At 48.1% G+C, this 25,123-nt stretch overlaps 1 protein-coding gene across 1 annotated transcript in view; it reads left to right on the top strand.

Moving 5' to 3' along the window:
- tenm4 (teneurin transmembrane protein 4) overlaps positions 1–25,123 on the top strand; it is a gene marked incomplete at its 5' end in the record, with an annotated part of 264,411 nt that overhangs the window by 101,438 nt on the left and 137,850 nt on the right. Inside the window, 2 exon segments of the mRNA XM_029716129.1 lie at positions 9,167–9,313; positions 19,176–19,392. Coding sequence (XP_029571989.1) covers positions 9,167–9,313; positions 19,176–19,392 — 364 coding nt within the window.

Below are 25,123 nucleotides of genomic sequence, written 5' to 3'. Positions count from 1 at the left end.
GCAGTTCAATCTTTTGTCTTTCCCATTCACCCTCTGAATGGCACAGACACAATCCATGCCTCAACTGTGTCAAGGCTTAAACATCCTTCTTTAACCTGTCTCCTCCCCTTCATGTACACTGATTTGAAGTGGATTTAACAAGTGACATCAATAAGGGAACATAACTTTCACCTGGATTCATCTTTTCAGTCTATGTCATGGAAAGAGCAGGTGTTCTTAATGTTTTGTATACTCATAGGGATTTACCAACATTTCGGTTATTTTTAGTTTTTTTAAACAACTAAATGATCAACGTCAGTTCAATTATTCAAATTCCATTTTGGTTTTTCCTGTGAACTCAACGTGCAAACTTTCTCTAGGATTAAATCAGACCCAGTCTGAACTGTGTGATGTAGTAGGGAGTTGTAGTTTCTCTAGAGATAAATCAGATCCAGCCTGAACTGTGTGATGTAGTAGGGAGTTGTAGTTTCTCTAGAGACAAATCAGACCCAGTCTGAAATATGTGATGTAGTAGGGAGTTGTAGTTTCTCTAGAGATAAATCAGATCCAGTCTGAACTGTGTGATGTAGTAGGGAGATGTAGTTTCTCTAGATATAAATCAGATCCAGTCTGAACTGTGTAATGTAGTAGGGAGTTGTAGTTTCCAACTGGCCAATATTCTACATAGTTTAGCTCAGAAAACAGCTGGTGCGCGATGTCTAATATTAAAGAAGTCCAGAGGTATGGCTCGCCTGAGGTAGAGTACCTCATGATAAGCTGTAGACCACACTATCTACCAAGAGAGTTCTCATCTATATTATTCGTAGCTGTCTATTTACCACCACAGACCGATGCTGGCACTAAGACCGCTCTCAACCAACTCTAAGGCCATTAGCAAAGAAGAAAATACTCACCCAAAGATGGCGCTCCTAGTGGCCGGAGACTTTAATGCAGGCTAACTTAAATCAGTTTTACCAGCTTTTTACCAGCATGTCACACGTGTAACCAGGGGGGAAAAAATCCTAGACCACCTTTACTCCACACACAGAGATGCATACAAAGCTCTCCCCCGCCCTCCATTTGGCAAATCTGACCACAATTCTATCCTCCTGATTCCTGCTTACAAGCAAAAACTAAAGCAGGAAGTACCAGTGACTCGCTCAATACGGAAGTGGTCAGATGACATGGATGCTACACTACAGGACTGTTTTGCTGCACAGACTGGAATGTGTTCCAGGATTCATTGATGACGTCGTCCCCACAGTGACTGTACGTACATATCCCAACCAGAAGCCATGGATTACAGGCAACATCCGCATCGAGCTAAAGGCTAAAGCTGGCGCTTTCAATCCGGACGCTTATCAGAAATCCCGCTATGCCCTCAGATGAATTAAACAAGCAAAGCACCAATACATAATTAAGATTGAATCCTACTACACCGGCTCTGACGCTCGTCGGATGTGGCAGGACTTGAAAACTATTATGGGTTACAAAGGTAAACCCAGATGCGAGCTGCCCAGTGATGCGAGCCTACCAGACGAGCTAAATGTATTTTATGCTGGCTTAGAGTCAGAAACACTGAAGCATGCACGAGAGCACCAGCTGTTCTGGATGACTATGTGATAACGCTCTCGGTAGCCGATGTGAACAAAACCTTTAAACAGGTCAACATTCACAAGGCCGCGGGGCCAGACAGATTACCAGGGCGTGAACTCAAAGCATTCGCGGACCAACTGGCAAGTATTTTCACTGACATTTTCAGCCTCTCCCTGACCGAGTCTGTAATATCTACATGTTTCAAGCAGACCACCATACTCCCTGTGCCCAAGGATGCAAAGGTAACCTGCTTAAATGATTACCGCCCCGTGGCACTCACGTCCGTAGCCATGAAGTGCTTTGAAAGGCTGGTCATGACTCACATCAACAGCATTCTCCCAGATACTCTAGACCCACTCCTATTCACATACCGTCCCAACAGATCCACAGATGATGCAATCTCAATCGCACTACACACTGCCCTTTCTCACCTGGACAAAAGGAACACATATGTGAGAATACTGTTCATTGACTACAGCTCAGCGTTCAACACCATAGGTGCCCATGAAGCTCATCACTAAGCTCAGGACCCTGGGACTAAACACCTCCCTCTGCAACTGGATCCTGGACATCCTGACGGCCTCCCCCAGGTGGTAAGGGTAGGCAACAACACGTCTGCCACGCTGATCCTTAAGACAGGGGCCCCTCAGGGGTGTGTACTTAGTCCCTTCCTGAACTCCCTGTTCACCCACGACTGCGTGACCAAACACGACTCCAACAACATCATTAACTTTGCTGACGATACAACAATGGTAGGTCTGATCACCGACAACGATGAGACGGCCTATAGGGAGGAGGTCAGAGAACTGGCAGTGTGGTGCCAGGACAACAACCTCTCCCTCAATGTGAGCAAGACAAAGGAGCTGATCGTGGACTACAGGAAAAGGCGGGCCATACAGGCCCCCATTAACATCGACGGGTCTGTAGTGGAGTGGGTCGAGAGTTCCAAGTTCCTTGGTGTCCACATCACCAACAAACTATCGTGGTCCAAACACACCAAGACAGTCGTGAAGAGGGCACAACAAAACCTGTTCCCCCTCAGGAGACTGAAAAGATCTGGCATGGGTCTCCAGATCCTCAAAAGGTTCTACAGCTGCACCATCGAGACCATTCTGACCGGTTGCATCACCGCCTGGTATGGCAGCTGCTTGGCATCTGATCGTAAGGCGCTACAGAGGGTAATGCGAACGGCCCAATACATCACTGGGGCCAAACTTCCTGCCATCCAAGACCTATGTAATAGGCGGTGTCAGAGGAAAGCCCTAACAATTGTCAGAGACTCCAGTCACCCAAGCGGTACCAGAGCACCAAGTCTAGGACCAAAAGGCTCCTCAACAGCTTCTACCCCCAAGCCATTAGACTGCTGAACAATTAATCAAATCGTCACCGGATAATTTACATTGACCCCCCCCCCCTTGTACACTGCTGCTACTCGATGTTTGTTTGTTACCTGTGTCACTTCGCCCCCACCTTAATGTACAGATTACCTCAACTAGCCTGTACCCCCGCATACTGACTCGGTATCGGTGTCCCCTGTATATAGCCTCGTTATTATTTTTCTTATTGTGTAAGTAAGCTTTTCATGGTAAGGTCTACACTTGTTGTATTCAGCTTTTCACGGTAAGGTCTACACTTGTTGTATTCGGCGAATGTGGCAAATAAAGTTTGATTTGATTTGAAAATGCGGTAATTAACTACAATGACAATAATCGATTTTGCGGCTACTTGTCCGGTCTTTTATGCTAAGTTAGTGTGGGGCAGACATGGATATTGAATGGGGTTGAATCACACAACAGCAGATACAATGCTAAGAAGAGAGGTAGAGAGGTAGAGAGAAGGAGAACAAAAGGATGAGAAATAATCATGTGATATGGGACCTTGAAAGGCAGAGAGAACGAGGAGAGAGAACGAGGAGAGAGAACGAGGAGAGAGAACGAGGAGAGAGAACGAGGAGAGAGAACGAGGAGAGAGAAAGAGGAGAGAGAACGAGGAGAGAGAACGAGGAGAGAGAACGAGGAGAGAGAACGAGGAGAGAGAACGAGGAGAGAGAAAGAGGGAGAAAGAGAGAGAGAGGGAAAAAGAGTGAGAGGGAAAGAGAGAGAGAGCGAGTGAGAGGGAAAGAGAGAGAGAGAGGGAGAAAGAGAAAGAGGGAGAAAGAGAGAGAACGAGGAGAGAGAGAGAGAGAGAGAGAGAGAGAGGGAAAGAGAGGGAAAGAGAGAGAGAGGGAGAAAGAGAGAGAGGGAAAGAGAGAGAGAGCGAGTGAGAGGGAAAGAGAGAGAGAGAAAGACATGAATGTGTCACCTGTCATTGTGTAGTATATAGCAGATCTCTGTTACTGTATTTGGGATTTCCAAAATGTATATCACTTGGAGCTGATTTCCCAACAATTTAACAAATGTTATTACATTTATTGCTCAGAAAACTTGGGGGGCCAAATAAACTCCTCCGCGGGCTAAATTGGGAAACCTGAGCTGTATGTACAATACAGCCATATTTTAATACAGCGCTTTATAAACCATTAAAGACGTATGTCATGAGTCTAAATCCAAAATGTGGAGTGAATCTGACGTACGGTTCAGGAGGAGGAGATGATATCTGACGTACGGTTCAGGAGGAGGGAGATGATATCTGACGTACGGTTCAGGAGGAGGGAGATGATATCTGACGTACGGTTCAGGAGGAGGAGATGATATCTGACGTACGGTTCAGGAGGAGGGAGATGATATCTGACGTACGGTTCAGGTTGGAGCAGATGATATCTGACGTACGGTTCAGTAGGAGGAGATGATATCTGACGTACGGTTCAGGAGGAGATGATATCTGACGTACGGTTCAGGAGGAGGAGATGATATCTGACGTACGGTTCAGGAGGAGGAGATCATATCTGACGTACGGTTCAGGAGGAGCAGATGATATCTGACGTACGATTCAGGAGTAGATGATATCTGACGTACGGTTCAGGAGGAGGAGATGATATCTGATGTACGGTTCAGGAGGAGGAGATGATATCTGACGTACGGTTCAGGAGGAGCAGATGATATCTGACGTACGATTCAGGAGTAGATGATATCTGACGTACGGTTCAGGAGCAGATGATATCTGACGTACGGTTCAGGAGGAGGGAGATGATATCTGACGTATGGTTCAGGTTGGAGCAGATGATATCTGACGTAAGGTTCAGGAGGAGGAGATGATATCTGATGTACGGTTCAGGAGGAGATGATATCTGACGTACGGTTCAGGAGGAGGAGATGATATCTGACGTACGGTTCAGGAGGAGCAGATGATATCTGACGTAAGGTTCAGGAGGAGGAGATGATATCTGATGTACGGTTCAGGAGGAGATGATATCTGACGTACGGTTCAGGAGGAGGAGATGATATCTGACGTACGGTTCAGGAGGAGCAGATGATATCTGACGTACGGTTCAGGAGGAGGTAGATGATATCTGACGTACGGTTCAGGAGGAGATGATATCTGACGTACGGTTCAGGAGGAGCAGATGATATCTGATGTACGGTTCAGGAGGAGATGATATCTGATGTACGGTTCAGGAGGAGGGAGATGATATCTGACGTACGGTTCAGGAGGAGATGATATCTGACGTACGGTTCAGGAGGAGATGATATCTGACGTACGGTTCAGGAGGAGCAGATGATATCTGACGTACGGTTCAGGAGGAGATGATATTTGACGTACGGTTCAGGAGGAGGGAGATGATATCTGACTTACGGTTCAGGAGGAGATGATATCTGACGTACGGTTCAGGAGGAGATGATATCTGACGTACGGTTCAGGAGGAGGGAGATGATATCTGACGTACGGTTCAGGAGGAGGAGATGATATCTGACGTACGGTTCAGGAGGAGGAGATGATATCTGACGTACGGCTCAGGAGGAGCAGATGATATCTGACGTACGATTCAGGAGTAGATGATATCTGACGTACGGTTCAGGAGCAGATGATATCTGACGTACGGTTCAGGAGGAGGGAGATGATATCTGACGTATGGTTCAGGTTGGAGCAGATGATATCTGACGTAAGGTTCAGGAGGAGGAGATGATATCTGATGTACGGTTCAGGAGGAGATGATATCTGACGTACGGTTCAGGAGGAGGAGATGATATCTGACGTACGGTTCAGGAGGAGCAGATGATATCTGACGTACGGTTCAGGAGGAGGTAGATGATATCTGACGTACAGTTCAGGAGGAGATGATATCTGACGTACGGTTCAGGAGGAGCAGATGATATCTGACGTACGGTTCAGGAGGAGATGATATCTGACGTACGGTTCAGGAGGAGGGAGATGATATCTGACGTACTGTTCAGGAGGAGATGATATCTGACGTACGGTTCAGGAGGAGATGATATCTGACGTACGGTTCAGGAGGAGGGAGATGATATCTGACGTACGGTTCAGGAGGAGGAGATGATATCTGACGTACGGTTCAGGAGGAGGGAGATGATATCTGACGTACGGTTCAGGAGGAGGAGATGATATCTGACGTACGGTTCAGGAGGAGATGATATCTGACGTACGGTTCAGGAGGAGAAGATGATATCTGACGTACGGTTCAGGAGGAGCAGATGATATCTGACGTACGGTTCAGGAGGAGGGAGATGATATCTGACGTACGGTTCAGGAGGAGATGATATCTGACGTACGGTTCAGGAGGAGATGATATCTGACGTACGGTTCAGGAGGAGGGAGATGATATCTGACGTACGGTTCAGGAGGAGGAGATGATATCTGACGTACGGTTCAGGAGGAGGAGATGATATCTGACGTACGGCTCAGGAGGAGCAGATGATATCTGACGTACGATTCAGGAGTAGATGATATCTGACGTACGGTTCAGGAGCAGATGATATCTGACGTACGGTTCAGGAGGAGGGAGATGATATCTGACGTATGGTTCAGGTTGGAGCAGATGATATCTGACGTAAGGTTCAGGAGGAGGAGATGATATCTGATGTACGGTTCAGGAGGAGATGATATCTGACGTACGGTTCAGGAGGAGGAGATGATATCTGACGTACGGTTCAGGAGGAGCAGATGATATCTGACGTACGGTTCAGGAGGAGGTAGATGATATCTGACGTACAGTTCAGGAGGAGATGATATCTGACGTACGGTTCAGGAGGAGCAGATGATATCTGACGTACGGTTCAGGAGGAGATGATATCTGACGTACGGTTCAGGAGGAGGGAGATGATATCTGACGTACTGTTCAGGAGGAGATGATATCTGACGTACGGTTCAGGAGGAGATGATATCTGACGTACGGTTCAGGAGGAGGGAGATGATATCTGACGTACGGTTCAGGAGGAGGAGATGATATCTGACGTACGGTTCAGGAGGAGGGAGATGATATCTGACGTACGGTTCAGGAGGAGGAGATGATATCTGACGTACGGTTCAGGAGGAGATGATATCTGACGTACGGTTCAGGAGGAGAAGATGATATCTGACGTACGGTTCAGGAGGAGCAGATGATATCTGACGTACGGTTCAGGAGGAGGGAGATGATATCTGACGTACGGTTCAGGAGGAGGAGATGATATCTGACGTATGGTTCAGGAGGAGGAGATTATATCTGACGTACGGTTCAGGAGGAGGGAGATGATATCTGACGTACGGTTCAGGAGGAGATGATATCTGACGTACGGTTCAGGAGGAGCAGATGATATCTGACGTACGGTTCAGGAGGGAGATGATATCTGACGTACGGTTCAGGAGGAGGGAGATGATATCTGACGTACGGTTCAGGAGGAGGAGATGATATCTGACGTACGGTTCAGGAGGAGAAGAGGATTATGGATGGTTTTGAGCTTCAGTGTTACATACGTACGTAAATAATGCGTTGAAAATAGTTTTTTTTTTAGATATCAATACCACGTTCAGGCGATACTTGAGGCGTTTTTTTTCAGCATGAGGAAAGAGCTGCAGTACATACAAGGTCTCTGGGTCAAACGAGGCGCCGTATACGAGGGTTTAAGTGAGACGTATACGAGGGTTTAAGTGACACGTATACGAGGGTTTAAGTGAGACGTATACGAGGGTTTAAGTGAGACGTATATGAGGGTTTAAGTGAGACGTATACGAGGGTTTAAGTGAGACGTATACGAGGGTTTAAGTGAGACGTATATGAGGGTTTAAGTGAGACGTATACGAGGGTTTAAGTGAGACGTATACGAGGGTTTAAGTGACTGCTTGTAAGAGCACCACCTATAGGCTAATTGGTGACATTATTTTAGACCCTTAAAAATGTAAAAAAATAAAAAATAACAATAAAAAGAGAGAATACCAATAGCTTCGCTGTGAATATTTATTTATTTATTTATTGACAATTGTTATATAATCATAATGATTTTACATTGGACGGCGTTTAATATTATCGTACACATAAACCGTTTTGTGATGCAGAATATAGCTCTGCTAAGTCAGTAGCGTCCCAAATAGCACCCTATGCGCTACTTTTGACCAGAGCCCATATCTTTGGTCAAAAAGTTGTGCACTATTTAGGGAATAGAGTGCCATTTGGGACACAGCCAATAATAAAAATAAAACAATTCCAATGTGCTGTAGTAAAGAGTTAGAAGGGGAGAATCCCGTGTTTCCTGATTGTGCTGCTGCTGGGGGATATGAGAATCTTCAGTCCAGGTGTATCAAATCAATCGTTATAGCTGCTACGGTATCGTACCACTTTAAAATATTTTAGTGTCCTTAGGAACACTGTAAAAAATAAAAAATACTCTAGCTTGGGGAATACGTAAACATCAGCCACAACAAACTCATTTGAGGGAGTGCAGAGGAGAATCAGCTATAGAGAAATGTTTGTTGTACGTGGTCCCTGTCAAATGAGTATAAACAAACAAGACAAGAGAACAAAGAAACAAAACTACTCTTCAAACTTCTACTGTGCATTCGGAAAGTATTCAGACCCCTTCCCTTTTTCCACATTTTGTGTCGTTACATCCTTATTCTAAAATGTGTTAAATATTGTTTTGCTCTCATCAATCTACATACAATACCCCATAATGACAAAGCAAAAGCAGGTTTAAAAAAAATTATAATAAAACAGAAATACCTTATTTACATAAGTATTCAGACCTTTTTGCTACGAGACTCAAAATTGAGCTCAGGTGCATCCTGTTTCCATTGATCATCCTTTGAGATGTTTCTACGACTTGATTGGAGTCCACCTGTGGTAAATTCAATTGATTGAGTGTAGATTGAATAGGAAACAAAGTAATATTTAATCAGTTTTAGAATAAGGCTGTAAAGTAGCAAAATGTGGAAAAAGTCAAGGAGTCTGATACTCTCTGAATGTATATATATATATATTTATATTTATTTATTTGTTGTCTTCTTCTATTGTCTCCTATTGTCTCATGTTGTCTCCTTCTGTTGTCTCCTTCTGTTGTCTCCTAAGTTTTTCATTCTCTTCTTTGTTTTTCTTACCATCTTTCCATGCGTGTGTTTTGTTGTTAAACTTTGCTATAATTAGTTGATATTCTGTGCCAACGTGTGTGGTGATACCTCTCTGTTCTGTGTCTGACTGTGTACTTGTATGTCTCTCTAACAGAGGGCTGCCCTGGTCTGTGTAACGGGAACGGCAGGTGTACCCTGGGTAATAACGGCTGGTACTGTGTGTGTCAGCTTGGCTGGAGAGGAACAGGATGTGACACGTCCATGGAGACGGCCTGCAGCGACGGAAAGGACAACGATGGAGGTAAATTGTCAACTAGATTTGGAATAATAACAATGACTATACTATAAGACCATAGCCTAACACCAATGACTATACTATAACACCATAGCTTAACACCAATGACTATACTATAAGACCATAGCCTAACACCAATGACTATACTATAACACCATAGCCTAACACCATAGCCATGTTATGACCCAGATACCCTACAACTGCAGAGAGATACAGGGAGACTAGCTTATCCATCACTATGCCCTACAACTGCAGAGAGGTACTATACTGTAACACCATAGCCTAACACCAATGAATATACTATAACACCATAGCCTAACACCAATGAATATACTATAACACCAATGACTTTACTATAATACCAATGACTATATTATAACACCATAGCCTAACACCAATGAATATAATATAACACCAATGACTATAATATAACACCAATGACTATACTATAACACCATAGCCTAACACCAATGACTATACTATAACACCATAGCCTAACATCAATGACTATAATATAACACCAATGACTATACTATAACACCATAGCCTAACACCAATGACTATACTATAACACCATAGCCTAACACCAATGACTATAATATAACACCAATGACTATAATATAACACCAATGACTATACTATAACACCATAGCCTAACACCAATGACTATAATATAACACCAATGACTATAATATAACACCAATGACTATACTATAACACCATAGCCTAACACCGATGACTATACTATAACACCATAGCCTAACACCAATGATTATACTATAACACCAATGACTATATTATAACACCAATGACTATACTATAACACCAATGACTATAATATAACATCATAGACTAACACCAGTGATTATACTATAACACCAATGACTATACTATAACACCAATGACTATAACATAACACCATAGCCTAACACCAATGGCTATACTATAACACCAATGACTATATTATAACACCATAGCCTAACACCAATGACTGTACTATAACACCATAGCCTAACACCAATGACTGTACTATAACACCAATGACTATATTATAACACCAATGACTATACTATAACACCATAGCCTAACACCAATGACTATACTATAACACCATAGCCTAACACCAATGACTGTACTATAACACCAATGACTATAATATAACACCAATGACTATAGTATAACACCATAGCCTAACATCAATGACTATACTATAACACCATAGCCTAACACCAATGACTATAATATAACACCAATGACTATATTATAACACCATAGCCTAACACCAATGACTATATTATAACACCATAGCCTAACACCAATGACTATATTATAACACCATAGCCTAACACCAATGACTATACTATAACACCATAGCCTAACACCAATGACTATACTATAACACCATAGCCTAACACCAATGACTATACTATAACACCATAGCCTAACACCAATGACTATATTATAACACCATAGCCTAACACCAATGACTATACTATAACACCATAGCCTAACTCCTACTATTAGCACCCGGTGTCCACTTTTAACCCACAGATAACCATACATTTTTTATTTATTTAACTAGACAAATCAGTTAAGAACAAATTATTATTTTACAATGACGGCCTACCCCGGCCAAACCCAAACCCTGACGACACTGGGACTCCCAATGCCTTATGGCCGCCTTATGGGACTCCCAATGACAGCCGGTTGTGATACAGCCTGGAATCGAACCAGGGTCTGTGGTGACGCATCTATCGTTGAGATGCAGTGCCTTAAGACCGCTGTGCCACTCGGGAAGCCCCAACTGGTTAGGAGGTCTCGACTAACTGTTCGTGACTCCAGTAGTGTTGTAGAGCAACAACATCCAGTCTATCTACGGTGAGTTAGATGTTGATCCAGACCTCTGAAAGGCTCCAGACAGGCCTGTACATATTCTGCTCCACTTAGAACCTGGCTTCTTAGAAAACAAAGAACAGAAACACCCTGTCCTGGTGAGAATTAGTAGTGGGCTGTGAGTTGATCCCTCGTTCCACGTACACAGGAAGCTGTGTTAGAGCCCAGAGTGGGCATGTCTGGCCCCACCAGTACAGACCTCTTGCGAGGCCCCATCGGGCCCTATAATCATCCCAGGGCATAGCCAGGCACACCTCACACCCAGCAGGAGACCCAGGGCCTTCTGGAGAACACGTTGGAGACGTGCCCTGATTCAGCCAGCCGCGTTATGACCCAGATACAGTCCTGATTCAGCCAGCCGTGTTATGACCCAGATACAGATCTGATTCAGCCAGCCACGTTATGACCCAGATACAGCCCTGATTCAGCCAGCCGTGTTATGACCCAGATACAGCCCTGATTCAGCCAGCCAGCCATGTTATGACCCAGATACAGCCCTGATTCAGCCAGCCAGCCGTGTTATGACCCAGATACAGCCCTAATTCAGCCAGCCACGTTATGACCCAGATACAGCCCTGATTCAGCCAGCCGTGTTATGACCCAGATACAGCCCTGATTCAGCCAGCCAGCCGCGTTATGACCCAGATACAGCCCTGATTCAGCCAGCCGTGTTATGACCCAGATACAGCCCTGATTCAGCCAGCCGTGTTATGACCCAGATACAGCCCTGATTCAGCCAGCCAGCCGCGTTATGACCCAGATACAGATCTGATTCAGCCAGCCAGCCGCGTTATGACCCAGATACAGCCCTGATTCAGCCAGCCAGCCGTGTTATGACCCAGATACAACCCTGATTCAGCCAGCCAGCCGTGTTATGACCCAGATACAGTCCTGACCCAGCCGCGTTATGACCCAGATACAGCCCTGATTCAGCCAGCCAGCCGCGTTATGACCCAGATACAGTCCTGATTCAGCCAGCCAGCCAGCCGCGTTATGACCCAGATACAGCCCTGATTCAGCCAGCCAGCCGCGTTATGACCCAGATACAGATCTGATTCAGCCAGCCAGCCGTGTTATGACCCAGATACAGTCCTGATTCAGCCAGCCAGCCGTGTTATGACCCAGATACAGTCCTGATTCAGCCAGCCAGCCGTGTTATGACCCAGATACAGTCCTGATTCAGCCAGCCAGCCACGTTATGACCCAGATAGTCCTGATTCAGCCAGCCAGCCACGTTATGACCCAGACACAGCCCTGATTCAGCCAGCCGTGTTATGACCCAGATACAGTCCTGATTCAGCCAGCCAGCCACATTATGACCCAGATACAGCCCTGATTCAGCCAGCCAGCCGCGTTATGACCCAGATACAGATCTGATTCAGCCAGCCAGCCATGTTATGACCCAGATACAGTCCTGATTCAGCCAGCCAGCCGTGTTATGACCCAGATACAGTCCTGATTCAGCCAGCCAGCCTCGTTATGACCCAGATACAGTCCTGATTCAGCCAGCCAGCCATGTTATGACCCAGACACAGCCCTGATTCAGCCAGCCAGCCGCGTTATGACCCAGATACAGATCTGATTCAGCCAGCCAGCCGTGTTATGACCCAGATACAGTCCTGATTCAGCCAGCCAGCCGTGTTATGACCCAGATACAGTCCTGATTCAGCCAGCCAGCCACGTTATGACCCAGATACAGTCCTGATTCAGCCAGCCAGCCACGTTATGACCCAGACACAGCCCTGATTCAGCCAGCCGCGTTATGACCCAGATACAGCCCTGATTCAGCCAGCCGTGTTATGACCCAGATACAGTCCTGATTCAGCCAGCCAGCCACGTTATGACCCAGATACAGCCCTGATTCAGCCAGCCAGCCGTGTTATGACCCAGATACAGCCCTGATTCAGCCAGCCAGCCGCGTTATGACCCAGATACAGATCTGATTCAGCCAGCCAGCCGTGTTATGACCCAGATACAGTCCTGATTCAGCCAGCCAGCCGTGTTATGACCCAGATACAGTCCTGATTCAGCCAGCCAGCCACGTTATGACCCAGATACAGTCCTGATTCAGCCAGCCAGCCACGTTATGACCCAGACACAGCCCTGATTCAGCCAGCCAGCCGCGTTATGACCCAGATACAGATCTGATTCAGCCAGCCAGCCGTGTTATGACCGAGATACAGTCCTGATTCAGCCAGCCAGCCGTGTTATGACCCAGATACAGTCCTGATTCAGCCAGCCAGCCACGTTATGACCCAGATACAGTCCTGATTCAGCCAGCCAGCCACGTTATGACCCAGACACAGCCCTGATTCAGCCAGCCGCGTTATGACCCAGATACAGCCCTGATTCAGCCAGCCGTGTTATGACCCAGATACAGTCCTGATTCAGCCAGCCAGCCGCGTTATGACCCAGATACAGTCCTGATTCAGCCAGCCGCGTTATGACCCAGATACAGCCCTGATTCAGCCAGCCGCGTTATGACCCAGATACAGCCCTGATTCAGCCAGCCAGCCGCGTTATGACCCAGATACAGCCCTGATTCAGCCAGCCGTGTTATGACCCAGATACAGCCCTGATTCAGCCAGCCAGCCGTGTTATGACCCAGATACAGCCCTGATTCAGCCAGCCGTGTTATAACCCAGATACAGCCCTGATTCAGCCAGCCGCGTTATGACCCAGATACAGTCCTGATTCAGCCAGCCAGCCAGCCGCGTTATGACCCAGATACAGCCCTGATTCAGCCAGCCAGCCGCGTTATGACCCAGACACAGCCCTGATTCAGCCAGCCGCGTTATGACCCAGATACAGCCCTGATTCAGCCAGCCAGCCGTGTTATGACCCAGATACAACCCTGATTCAGCCAGCCAGCCGCGTTATGACCCAGATACAGCCCTGATTCAGCCAGCCAGCCGCGTTATGACCCAGATACAGTCCTGATTCAGCCAGCCAGCCGCGTTATGACCCAGATACAGCCCTGATTCAGCCAGCCAGCCGCGTTATGACCCAGATACAGCCCTGATTCAGCCAGCCAGCCGCGTTATGACCCAGATACAGATCTGATTCAGCCAGCCAGCCATGTTATGACCCAGATACAGTCCTGATTCAGCCAGCCAGCCGTGTTATGACCCAGATACAGTCCTGATTCAGCCAGCCAGCCACGTTATGACCCAGATACAGTCCTGATTCAGCCAGCCAGCCATGTTATGACCCAGACACAGCCCTGATTCAGCCAGCCAGCCGCGTTATGACCCAGATACAGATCTGATTCAGCCAGCCAGCCGTGTTATGACCCAGATACAGTCCTGATTCAGCCAGCCAGCCGTGTTATGACCCAGATACAGTCCTGATTCAGCCAGCCAGCCACGTTATGACCCAGATACAGTCCTGATTCAGCCAGCCAGCCACGATATGACCCAGACACAGCCCTGATTCAGCCAGCTGCGTTATGACCCAGATACAGCCCTGATTCAGCCAGCCGTGTTATGACCCAGATACAGCCCTGATTCAGCCAGCCAGCCGTGTTATGACCCAGATACAGCCCTGATTCAGCCAGCCAGCCGCGTTATGACCCAGATACAGATCTGATTCAGCCAGCCAGCCGTGTTATGACCCAGATACAGTCCTGATTCAGCCAGCCAGCCGTGTTATGACCCAGATACAGTCCTGATTCAGCCAGCCAGCCACGTTATGACCCAGATACAGTCCTGATTCAGCCAGCCAGCCACGTTATGACCCAGACACAGCCCTGATTCAGCCAGCCAGCCGCGTTATGACCCAGATACAGATCTGATTCAGCCAGCCAGCCGTGTTATGACCGAGATACAGTCCTGATTCAGCCAGCCAGCCGTGTTATGACCCAGATACAGTCCTGATTCAGCCAGCCAGCCACGTTATGACCCAGATACAGTCCTGATTCAGCCAGCCAGCCACGTTATGACCCAGACACAGCCCTGATTCAGCCAGCCGCGTTATGACCCAGATACAGCCCTGATTCAGCCAGCCAGCCGCGTTATGACCCAGATACAGCCCTGATTCAGCCAGCCGTGTTATGACCCAGATACAGCCCTGATTCAGCCAGCCAGCCGTGGTATGACCCAGATACAGCCCTGATTCAGCCAGCCGTGTTATAACCCAGATACAGCCCTGATTCAGCCAGCCGTGTTATGACCCAGATACAGCCCTGATTCAGCCAGCCGTGTTATGACCCAGATACAGCCCTGATTCAGCCAGCCGTGTTATGACCCAGATACAGATCTGATTCAGCCAGCCACGTTATGACCCAGACACAGCCCTGATTCAGCCAGCCACGTTATGACCCAGATACAGCCCTGATTCAGCCAGCCGTGTTATGACCCAGACACAGTCCTGATTCAGCCAGCCGCGTTATGACCCAGATACAGTCCTGATTCAGCCAGCCGCGTTATGACCCAGATACAGCCCTGATTCAGCCAGCTGCGTTATGACCCAGATACAGCCCTGATTCAGCCAGCCGCGTTATGACCCAGATACAGCCCTGATTCAGCCAGCCAGCCGCGTTATGACCCAGATACAGCCCTGATTCAGCCAGCCGGGTTATGACCCAGATACAGCCCTGATTCAGCCAGCCAGCCGCGTTATGACCCAGATACAGCCCTGATTCAGCCAGCCAGCCGCGTTATGACCCAGATACAGCCCTGATTCAGCCAGCCAGCCGCGTTATGACCCAGATACAGCCCTGATTCAGCCAGCCAGCCGCGTTATGACCCAGATACAGCCCTGATTCAGCCAGCCGGGTTATGACCCAGATACAGCCCTGATTCAGCCAGCCAGCCGCGTTATGACCCAGATACAGCCCTGATTCAGCCAGCCAGCCGCGTTATGACCCAGATACAGCCCTGATTCAGCCAGCCAGCCGCGTTATGACCCAGATACAGCCCTGATTCAGCCAGCCAGCCGCGTTATGACCCAGATACAGCCCTGATTCAGCCAGCCAGCCGTGTTATGACCCAGATACAGCCCTGATTCAGCCAGCCACGTTATGACCCAGATACAGCCCTGATTCAGCCAGCCAGCTGTGTTATGACCCAGATACAGCCCTGATTCAGCCAGCCGCGTTATGACCCAGATACAGCCCTGATTCAGCCAGCCGTGTTATGACCCAGATACAGCCCTGACCCAGCCGCGTTATGACCCAGATACAGCCCTGACCCAGCCGCGTTATGACCCAGATACAGTCCTGACCCAGCCGTGTTATGACCCAGATACAGTCCTGACCCAGCCGTTTTATGACCCAGACACTCTACAACTGCAGAGAGATACAGTCCTGTGTGTGAATCAGTTGGTAGATTACGATGTCTGCATTGCAACGGTTTGTGGATTTGATTCCCGCTGAAGCCATCGATATGAAAACATTTATGCACCTATGATTGTTAGTCACTTTGGATAAAAGCGCCTGCTAAATGGCATATGTTATGTTGTCTGGGATATATTCACTAGCTTGTACCTCTACACTGCCTGGGACCAAAATGGCAGAGCGAGAGAGACAATGTGACTTTTACATTTACGTCATTTAGCAGACGCTCTTATCCAGAGCGACTTACAGTAGTGAACGCATTCATTTCATTTCATGCATTTTTTTGTTCTGGCCCCCTGTGGGAATCGAACCCACAACCCTGGCGTTGCAAACACCATGCACTACCAACTGAGCCACAGGGATCCACATGCCCGTTGCATTACCTATACACTCCCTGGGACCAACATGGCAGAGAGAGAGAGAGATAGAGAGAGAGAGAGCAGGGGAGGAGAGCTTCAGCCTAGCTAGCTATCATGGACTTGACTTCTAACAGGTATGAGGCAGGCAGTGAGAGTGTTTGTCTACCAGTTGATGTGCCCCTCAATGGCAGAAAAGAAAGAGCTGTAATGCCAGTCTAGCTACCAGGGAATTGAGCCAGGCAGACAGAAAGGGAGGAAGAAGGTATTAGTATTGGTATCTTCCATCTGGCTAGGATATAGGTATGGGGGGGATAGGAGCTCCTGGAAGCGGAGAGCAAGAAAGTGTTGATGACCCAGTTCACATGAAGTAAACTACAGAGCTAACGCACAGACAGGAAGTAAAGTGCAGCGCTAACGCACAGACAGGAAGTAAAGTGCAGCGCTAACGCACAGACAGGAAGTAAAGTGCTAACACACAGACAGGAAGTAAACTACAGTGCTAACGCACAGACAGGAAGTAAAGTGCAGTGCTAACACACAGACAGGAAGTAAAGTGCTAACACACAGACAGGAAGTAAAGTGCAGTGCTAACACACAGACAGGAAGTAAAGTGCAGTGCTAACACACAGACAGGAAGTAAAGTGCAGCGCCAACACACAGACAGGAAGTAAAGTGCAGCGCCAACACACAGACAGGAAGTAAAGTGCAACGCCAACATACAGACAGGAAGTAAAGTGCAGCACCAACACACAGACAGGAAGTAAAGTGCAGCGCTAACACATCAGCAGATTCTGGAGTGGTGAATCATTACAGCCCCTAATTACAGCAGGAAGTCAGCTGTGGGCTGGAGGTGCTAAAGGATGGCTGCACTTCCTGGTTTTAGATTTGGTTAATTAAGAAATGCCAGCGGCCGTGACTAAATTCAGATGTGAGTTGTTTGTGGGTGTGATTTGATATGTGTGTGTGTGTGTGTGTGTGTGTGTGTGTGTGTTCGCAAGGTGGGAAGATTTAGCGAAATTATTTCAGAAATTAAATCAAATCAAATGTATTTGTCACATTCTTCATAAACAGCAGGTGTGGACTAACAGTGAATTGCTTCCTTACAGGCCCTTCCCAACAATGCAGAGAGAAAGATAATATAGAAATAATACAAACATAACAACACGGTGAATAATGATAACTTGGTTATATACACAGGGTACCAGTAGTCTCTACCCCCTCAGATAGCCTCTACCCCCTCAGATAGCCTCTACTCCTCAGATAGCCTCTACCCCCTCAGATAGCCTCTCAGATAGCCTCTACCCCCTCAGATACCCTCTACCCCCTCAGATAGCCTCTACCCTCTCAGATAGCCTCTACTCCTCAGATAGCCTCTACTCCTCAGATAGCCTCTACTCCTCAGATAGCCTCTACCCCCTCAGATAGCCTCTACTCCTCAGATAGCCTCTACTCCTCAGATAGCCTCTACCCCCTCAGATAGCCTCTACCCCTCAGATAGCCTCTTCCCCCTCAGATAGCCTCTACTCCTCAGATAGCCTCTACCCCCTCAGATAGCCTCTACTCCTCAGATAGCCTCTACCCCCTCAGATAGCCTCTACCCCCTCAGATATCCACTACCGCAGCATCTCAGTTCCCCTTCGCTATGAAAGCCTGTGGACGTTGCTGTCAGAAAGAATCAAAGGAGTGTTGAGGATATCGGTGTTGTTAGGAGGTGTTGCGTTGTAGAGATGTGTCTTTAGGAAATAGACGGTGACCACTGGGATAACACAATGACTGGTTTCATTACGATGAATCATTTCACTGAGATGTGATTGTCAGTACACGTAGGTGTTGAAGTTGTTTTGAAAAGGGTGTGTGTTTGCTTATGCCTGCCTGTCTATGTTCCCCCGTCCAGATGGTTTGGTGGACTGTATGGGCCCTGACTGCTGTCTGTATAACACTACACTATATTCCCCTTCCAGATGGTTTGGTGGACTGTATGGACCCTGACTGCTGTCTGTATAACACTATATTCTCCTTCCAGATGGTTTGGTGGACTATATGGACCCTGACTGCTGTCTGTATAACACTATATTCCCCTTCCAGATGGTTTGGTGGACTGCATGGACCCTAACTGCTGTCTGTACAACACTACACTATATTCCCCTTCCAGATGGTTTGGTGGACTGCATGGACCCTGACTGCTGTCTGTACAACACTACACTATATTCCCCTTCCAGATGGTTTGGTGGACTGTATGGACCCTGACTGCTGTCTGTATAACACTATGTTCCCCTTCCAGATGGTTTGGTGGACTGCATGGACCCTGACTGCTGTCTGCAGGCGTCGTGCCACACCACGGGTCTGTGTGTCGGCTCTCCAGACCCCCTGGACATCATCCAGGAGACGCAGCTCTCCTCCACCCAGAACAATTTGCAGTCCTTCTACGACCGTGTCCGCTTCCTGGTGGGACGGGACAGCACACACGTCATCCCCGGGGCTAACCTCTTTGACGGCAGGTGAGTCGACATGGTCTTGTTCATTAAAATTGACTCACCGAATACAACAGGTGTAGACTTTACCGTGAAATGCTTACTTACAAGCTTTTAAACAACAATGCAGTTCAAAAATTAGAGTTAAGAAAATATTTGCTAAATGAACTAAAGTAAAAAATGTAATAGAAAGTAAGACAATAAGATTACATAACAATAACGAAGCTATTTACAGGGGGTACCGATACCGAGTCAATGTGCGGGGGTACAGGTTAATTGAGGTAATTTGTACATGTAGGTAGAGGTAAAGTGACTAAGCATAGATGATAAACAGCGAGTAGCAGCAGTGTAAAAACGGGGGGGTCAGTGTAAATAGTTCTGGTGGCCATTTGATTAATTGTTCAGCAGTCTAATGGCTTGAGGGTAGAAGCTGTTAAGGAGCCTTTTTGACCTAGGCTTGGCGCTCCGGTACTGCTTGCTGTGCGGTAGCAGAGAGAACAGTTTATGACTTGTATGACTTTGACAATTCTTTTGGGCCTTCCTCTAGTATAAAGGTCCTGGATGGCCGGAAGCTTGGCCCCAGTGATGTACTGGGCCGTAGTTTACTACCCTCTGTAGTGCCTTATGGTCAGATACCAAACAGTTGCCATACCAGGCGGTGATACAACCGGTCAGGATGCTCTCGATGGTGCTGCTGTGGAACTTTGAGGATCTGGGGACCCATGCCAAATCTTTTCAGTCTCCTGAGGGGGAAAGGTGTTTGGACCATAATAGTTTGTTGGTGATGTGGACACCAAGGAACTTGAAACTTTTGACCCGCTCCACTTCAGCCCCGTCGATGTTAATGGGGGTGTGCCCGGTCCTCTTTTTCCTGTAGTCCACAATCATCTCCTTTGTCTTGACCACGTTGAGGGAGAGGTTGTTGTCCTGACACCACACTGCCAGTTCTCTGACCTCCTCCCTATAGATTGTCTCATCGTTGTCGATGATCAGGCCTACCACTGTTGTGTCGTCAGCAAATTTGATGATGGTGTTGGAGTCGTGCCTGGCCGTGCAGTCGTAGGTGAACAGGGAGTACAGGAGGGGACTGAGCACGCACCCCTGAGGGGCCCCCGTGTTGAGGATCAGCGTGGCAGATGTGTTTTTATCTACCCTCACCACCTGGGGGCGGCCCGTCAGGAAGTCCAGGATCCAGTTGCAGAGGGAGGTGTTTAGTCCCAGGATCCTTAGCTTAGTGATGAGCTTCATGGGCACTATGGTGTTGAACGCTGAGCTGTAGTCAATGAACAGCATTCTCACATAGGTGTTCCTTTTGTCAAGGTGAGACAGGGCAGTGTGTAGTGTGATTGAGATTGCATCATCTGTGGATCTGTTGGGGCGGTATGCGAATAGGAGTGGGTCTAGAGTATCCAGGAGGATGCTGTTGATGTGAGTCATGACCAGCCTTTCAAAGCACTTCATGGCTACGGACGTGAGTGCTACGGGTCGGTAGTCATTTAGGAAGGGTACCTTCGCATCCTTGGGCACAGAGTGTATGGTGGTCTGCTTGAAACATGTAGATATTACAGACTCGGTCAGGGAGAGGTTGAAGACTCGATCTATCAACCTTTTGGTTACTGGCTCAACGCTCTAACCACTAGGCTACCTGCCTCCTCTAACCACTAGGCTACCTGCCTCCTCTAACCACTAGGCTACCTGCCTCCTCTAACCACTAGGCTACCTGCCTCCTCTAACCACTAGGCTACCTGCTCTAACCACTAGGCTACCTGCCTCCTCTAACCACTGGGCTACCTGCCTCCTCTAACCACTAGGCTACCTGCCTCCTCTAACCACTAGGCTACCTGCTCTAACCACTAGGCTACCTGCCTCCTCTAACCACTAGGCTACCTGCCTCCTCTAACCACTAGGCTGCCTCCTCTAACCACTAGGCTACTTGCCTCCTCTAAACACTAGGCTACCTGCCTCCTCTAACCACTAGGCTACCTGCCTCCTCTAACCACTAGGCTACCCGCCTCCTCTAACCACTAGGCTACCTGCCTCCTCTAACCACTGGGCTACCTGCCTCCTCTAACCACTAGACTACCTGCCTCCTCTAACCACTAGGCTACCTGCCTCCTCTAACCACTAGGCTACCTGCCTCCTCTAACCACTAGGCTACCTGCCTCCTCTAACCACTAGGCTACCTGCTCTAACCACTAGGCTACCTGCCTCCTCTAACCACTAGGCTACCTGCCTCCTCTAACCACAAGGCTACCTGCCTCCTCTAACCACTAGGCTACCTGCTCTAACCACTAGGCTACCTGCCTCCTCTAACCACTAGGCTACCTGCCTCCTCTAACCACTAGGCTGCCTCCTCTAACCACTAGGCTACCTGCCTCTAACCACTAGGCTACCTGCCTCCTCTAACCACTAGGCTACCTGCCTCTAACCACTAGGCTACCTTCCTCCTCTAACCACTAGGCTACCTGCCTCCTCTAACCACTAGGCTACCTGCCTCCTCTAACCACTAGGCTACCTTCCTCCTCTAACCACTAGGCTACCTGCCTCCTCTAACCACTAGGCTACCTGCTGCCTCTAAAGGCATAGTAAAGGGATAGTCAAAGTGTGCATCTCTAATGACACCCTTTTCCCTAAAAGTGCACTACTTGTCCAGAGTGCCATTTGGGACACACTCACCAGTAGCAGTGTTGGGGAGGGGGACTATGTCTGTCAAGAGCAGGACTAGGCTTGAGGAACACTAGTACAGACATTATCCATCCTGTCTAGAGCAGGACTAGGCTTGAGGAACACTAGTACAGACGTTATCCATCCTGTCTAGAGCAGGACTAGGCTTGAGGAACACTAGTACAGACGTTATCCATCCTGTATAGAGCAGGACTAGACTTGAGGGACACTAGTACAGACGTTATCCATCCTGTCTAGAGCAGGACTAGACTTGAGGGACACTAGTACAGACGTTATCCTACCATCCTGTCTAGAGCAGGACTAGGCTTGAGGAACACTAGTACAGACACTATCCTACCATCCTGTCTAGAGCAGGACTAGGCTTGAGGGACACTAGTACAGACGTTATCCATCCTGTCTAGAGCAGGACTAGACTTGAGGAACACTAGTACAGACGTTATCCATCCTGTCTAGAGCAGAACTAGGCTTGAGGAACACTAGTACAGACGTTATCCTACCATCCTGTCTAGAGCAGGACTAGACTTGAGGAACACTAGTACAGACGTTATCCATCCTGTCTAGAGCAGGACTAGACTTGAGGAACACTAGTACAGACGTTATCCATCCTGTCTAGAGCAGGACTAGGCTTGAGGATCACTAGTACAGATGTTATCCATCCTGTCTAGAGCAGGACTAGGCTTGAGGAACACTAGTACAGACGTTATCCATCCTGTCTAGAGCAGGACTAGGCTTGAGGAACACTAGTACAGACGTTATCCATCCTGTCTAGTGCAGGACTAGGCTTGAGGGACACTAGTACAGACGTTATCCATCCTGTCTAGAGCAGGACTAGGCTTGAGGATCACGAATACAGATGTTATCTTACCATCCTGTCTAAAACAATGCTTGATGAACACTGGTACAGATTTAATCCTACCATCAATCATACTATCAATTAGCATGTTTTTATCTACAGTTAAATCCCTCTGAATATTTATGTTATTATGCAACGTGTCCAAATCAGCAGTGAGGAGTATTTTTCATAATTTTTAGCAGGAAATCATTTGAGATTAATAAACTATGTTTTGAATGGGAGATCTGGCCAAGACAGCTGCTGTATACGGCCTAGTTAGTGGGGGAAGCAAATGGAAAGAGAGCACTGGAGCACTCCCACTCAGCCGTAGCAGCCATGCCATATTCTCAGGAGCACTCCCACTCAGCCGCATCAGCCATCTCATATTCTCAGGAGCACTCTCACTCAGCCACATCAGCCATCTCATATTCACAGGAGCACTCCCACTAAGCCACATCAGCCATCTCATATTCACAGGAGCACTCCCACTCAGCCACATCAGCCATCTCATATTCACAGGAGCACTCCCACTCAGCCACATCAGCCATCTCATATTCACAGGAGCACTCCCACTCAGCCACATCAGCCATGTCATATTCACAGGAGCACTCCCACTCAGCCACATCAGCCATCTCATATTCACAGGAGCACTCCCACTCAGCCACATCAGCCATCTCATATTCACAGGAGCACTGCCACTCAGCCACATCAGCCATGTCATATTCACAGGAGCACTCCCACTCAGCCACATCAGCCATCTCATATTCACAGGAGCACTCCCACTCAGCCACAGCAGCCATCTCATATTCACAGGAGCACTCCCACTCAGCCACAGCAGCAATCTCATATTCACAGGAGCACTCCCACTCAGCCGTAGCAGCCATCTCATATTCACAGGAGCACTCCCACTCAGCCGTAGCAGCCATCTCATATTCTCAGGAGCACTCTCACTCAGCCACATCAGCCATCTCATATTCACAGGAGCACTCCCACTCAGCCACATCAGCCATCTCATATTCACAGGAGCACTCCCACTCAGCCACATCAGCCATCTCATATTCACAGGAGCACTCCCACTCAGCCACATCAGCCATCTCATATTCACAGGAGCACTCCCACTCAGCCACATCAGCCATCTCATATTCACAGGAGCACTCCCACTCAGCCACATCAGCCATCTCATATTCACAGGAGCACTCCCACTCAGCCACAGCAGCCATCTCATATTCACAGGAGCACTCCCACTCAGCCGTAGCAGCCATCTCATATTCTCAGGAGCACTCTCACTCAGCCACATCAGCCATCTCATATTCACAGGAGCACTCCCACTCAGCCACATCAGCCATCTCATATTCACAGGAGCACTCCCACTCAGCCACATCAGCCATCTCATATTCACAGGAGCACTCCCACTCAGCCACATCAGCCATCTCATATTCACAGGAGCACTCCCACTCAGCCACATCAGCCATCTCATATTCACAGGAGCACTCCCACTCAGCCACATCAGCCATCTCATATTCACAGGATGACTCCCACTCAGCCACATCAGCCATCTCATATTCACAGGAGCACTGCCACTCAGCCACATCAGCCATGTCATATTCACAGGAGCACTCCCACTCAGCCACATCAGCCATCTCATATTCACAGGAGCACTCCCACTCAGCCACAGCAGCCATCTCATATTCACAGGAGCACTCCCACTCAGCCACAGCAGCCATCTCATATTCACAGGAGCACTCCCACTCAGCCACATCAGCCATCTCATATTCACAGGAGCACTCCCACTCAGCCACAGCAGCCATCTCATATTCACAGGAGCACTCCCACTCAGCCGTAGCAGCCATCTCATATTCACAGGAGCACCCCCACTCAGCCACAGCAGCCATCTCATATTCACAGGAGCACTCCCACTCAGCCGTAGCAGCCATCTCATATTCACAGGAGCACTCCCACTCAGCCACAGCAGCCATCTCATATTCACAGGAGCACTCCCACTCAGCCAACAGCAGCCGTCACGTATTAAATGTATTGTGATGACATCTAGTGAAATGCATCAGATGCCTTATTCCCTTCTCCCAAAGGCCTAGCTAGCTCGTTGTGCGCTGCCGCCCTCCTGCCGCCCCAGCCGGTGAATCTGAGACGCTCTCCGCAGCAAGGCTTTCATATCAGAGAGAAGGGCTGTCCCTGTAGTGTCATGTGATTCCCTTGCTGCCGCTCTCTCTTTTCTTCTCGTTT

Source organism: Salmo trutta, chromosome 26, assembly GCF_901001165.1.
Source record: "Salmo trutta chromosome 26, fSalTru1.1, whole genome shotgun sequence".
Lineage (NCBI taxonomy): Eukaryota > Metazoa > Chordata > Actinopteri > Salmoniformes > Salmonidae > Salmo > Salmo trutta.
Note: the sequence above shows the minus strand (reverse complement) of the source record. Positions and strands in the feature narration are given on the sequence as shown.